Source organism: Corvus brachyrhynchos, unplaced genomic scaffold (assembly GCF_000691975.1).
Source record: "Corvus brachyrhynchos isolate BGI_N302 unplaced genomic scaffold, ASM69197v1 scaffold528, whole genome shotgun sequence".
In the NCBI taxonomy this organism is placed as follows: Eukaryota; Metazoa; Chordata; class Aves; order Passeriformes; family Corvidae; genus Corvus; species Corvus brachyrhynchos.
Window position 1 is genome coordinate 16091 of NW_008239298.1, and position 2423 is coordinate 18513.

Below are 2423 nucleotides of genomic sequence, written 5' to 3' on the forward strand. Positions count from 1 at the left end.
CACCAATGCACCGCGGAAAAGGGGGGACTTCCGGTAAAATGGCGGCAGCGGTGCCTCGGTAAAAGGGAGGAGTTCCGCCTCGGTACCCAGAATGCATTGTGAGGGGAAGACTTCCGGTAAAATGGCGGCGCGCTTGCCTCGGTAAAAGGGAGGCGTTCCGCCTCGGTACCCAGAATGCATTGCGAGGGGGAGAACTTCCGGTAAAATGGCGGCGCGCTTGCCTCGGTAAAAGGGAGGCTTTTCGCCTCGGTACCCAGAATGCATTGCGAAGAGATTGCCGGTAAAATGGCGGCACTGCTGCCCCGGTAACGAGGAAGATTTCCGCCTCAGTACCCAAAATGCATTGCGCAGATAACTATACTTCTGGTAAAATGGCGGAACTATCGCCTCGATAAAGAGGAGGATTTCCGCCTCGGTACCCAGAACGCATTGCGTAGGAAAGCATATTTCCGGTAAAATGGCGGCGCCCTCGCCTCGGTAAAGGGAAGGATTTTTGCCTCGGTACCCAGAATGCATTGCGAAGGGACCTCCGGTAAAATGGCGGCGCGCTTGCCTCGGCAGGAGAGGGAAAGTTTTTCCTCGGTACCCACAGTGCGGTGCGAGATGATGAGAAGGAGGAGGAGGAAGAGGATGGGGAGGAGGAGGAGGAGGAGGAAGAGGAGGAGGAGGGGGAGAAATTTCCCCTCCAATAATGGCGGCACTTCCCCCGGGGTAAAATGGCGGCGTTTCCGCCTCGTTACCCACAATCCCCCGCGTTAACGTCCGCCTCGGTACCCACAACGCCTCGCGAAGCGGAAGTGACGAAAGGCGGAAGCGGAAATGGACCCGCCGAGCGCGGAGGAGCTGCGGGAGCGGCTCCAGGCCCAGCACGTGGTAATTAATTAATTAACCGCTAATTAGCGGCGCCCGGGGGTTCGTTAGCATCGGGAGGGCGTTAATTAGCCGGGTGGGGGTTTAATGAGCAGCTGGGGGGCGGTAATTGCTAGAGGGAGGCGTTAATTGGGGCGTTAATTAGCGCTAGGAGGGGTTAATTAGCGCTGGGAGGGGTTAATTAGGACATGGGAGAGTTAATTAGGGGCGTAATTAGTGGAAGGAGGGATTAATGAGAAGAGGGGGGAGGGGTTTATGGTGAAGCAGCGCTCAGAGGGGCTAATTTACTAATTAAGGGGGCTAATTAGTGGTAATAGGTGCTAATTGGTGGCTAATGGTTGTTAATTAGTGGCTAATGAATCCAAATTAGTGGTTAAGAGGTGTTAATGAGTGACAAAGAAGTGTAAATTAGTGACTACGGGGGGATTAATTAGTGGCTAAGGGTGCTAATTAATGGTTACTGGGGGCTAATTAGCGACAAAGAGGTGTTAATTAGTTACTGAGAGGTGCTAGTCAGAGGTTAAGGGCTGTTAATTAATGACAACGAGGTGTTAATTAGCGACAAAGGGATGTTAGTTAGTGGCTTAGGTGTGCTAATTAGTGGTTAAGGGGTGTTAAATAATGGTTAATCGGGGCTAATTAATGACAAAAAGGTGTTAATTAGTGGTTAAGGGGCATTAATTAGTGGTTAAGGGGTGTTAATTAGTGCTTAAGGGGTGTTAATTAGTGGCTAAGGGGTGCTAATTAGTGACTGAGGAGTGTTAATTAGGGGCTGAGAAGGGTTAATTTGTGGCTAATGGGTGCTAATTAGTGACAAAAAGGAGTCAGTTAATGGCTAGAGGGTGTTAATTAGTGACTAAGCTCTGTTAATTAGTGACTGAGGGATGTTAATTAGTGGCAAGAGGTGTTAATTCGTGACAAAGAGATGTTAATTAGTGACTAATGGGAGTTAATTAGCAGCTAATACCTGCTAATTATCGTCAATACCCTGTAATTAGCATCTAATGATCACTAATTAACCCTTCACGACCACTAATTAGCCCTTAACGAGCGCTAATCAGCACTTCAAGGCCGTTCATTACCACTTCACTGCCACTAATTAGCGCTAATTCCCAACCGAGGGCCCCTTAACGAGCGGCAGCCGCTAATTACCGGGCGTTAATTACCGTTAATTGCCGTTAATTGCAGGAGGTGCGCGACAGCCCCCAGCTGTGCCGCGGGAGTTTCCAGATTTTCGTCGTTTCCGGAATTTTCCGGGGCCTCAAAACGCTCCAGAGGCACCGGTGGGGGAGGGGCGGGGCTTAAATGGGGAGTGGGCGGGGCTTAAAGGGGAATGGGCGGGGCTTAAATGGGGATGGGCGGGGCTTAAAGGACGAGTGGGCGGGGTTTAAAAGGGAAAATGGGCGGGGCTTAAAGGGAAATGGGCGGGGTTTAAAGGGGGAATGGGCGGGGCTTAAATGGGGATGGGCGGGGCTTAAAGGACGAGTGGGCGGGGTTTAAAAGGGAAAATGGGCGGGGCTTAAAGTGAAATGGGCGGGGCTTAAAGGGGGAAT

The 2423-nt window shown here is 51.1% G+C and overlaps 1 protein-coding gene across 1 annotated transcript in view; it reads left to right on the top strand.

Moving 5' to 3' along the window:
- Window positions 1–774: 774 nt before the first annotated feature.
- Window positions 775–2423, top strand: part of LOC103619985 (bolA-like protein 2) — a 3316-nt gene continuing 1667 nt past the window's right edge. The window contains exons 1-2 of the mRNA XM_008638566.2: window positions 775–873; window positions 2059–2153. Of these exons, the coding sequence (XP_008636788.1) occupies window positions 820–873; window positions 2059–2153 (149 nt within the window). The 5' untranslated portion in view covers window positions 775–819. The remainder of the gene's footprint in view (window positions 874–2058; window positions 2154–2423) is intronic.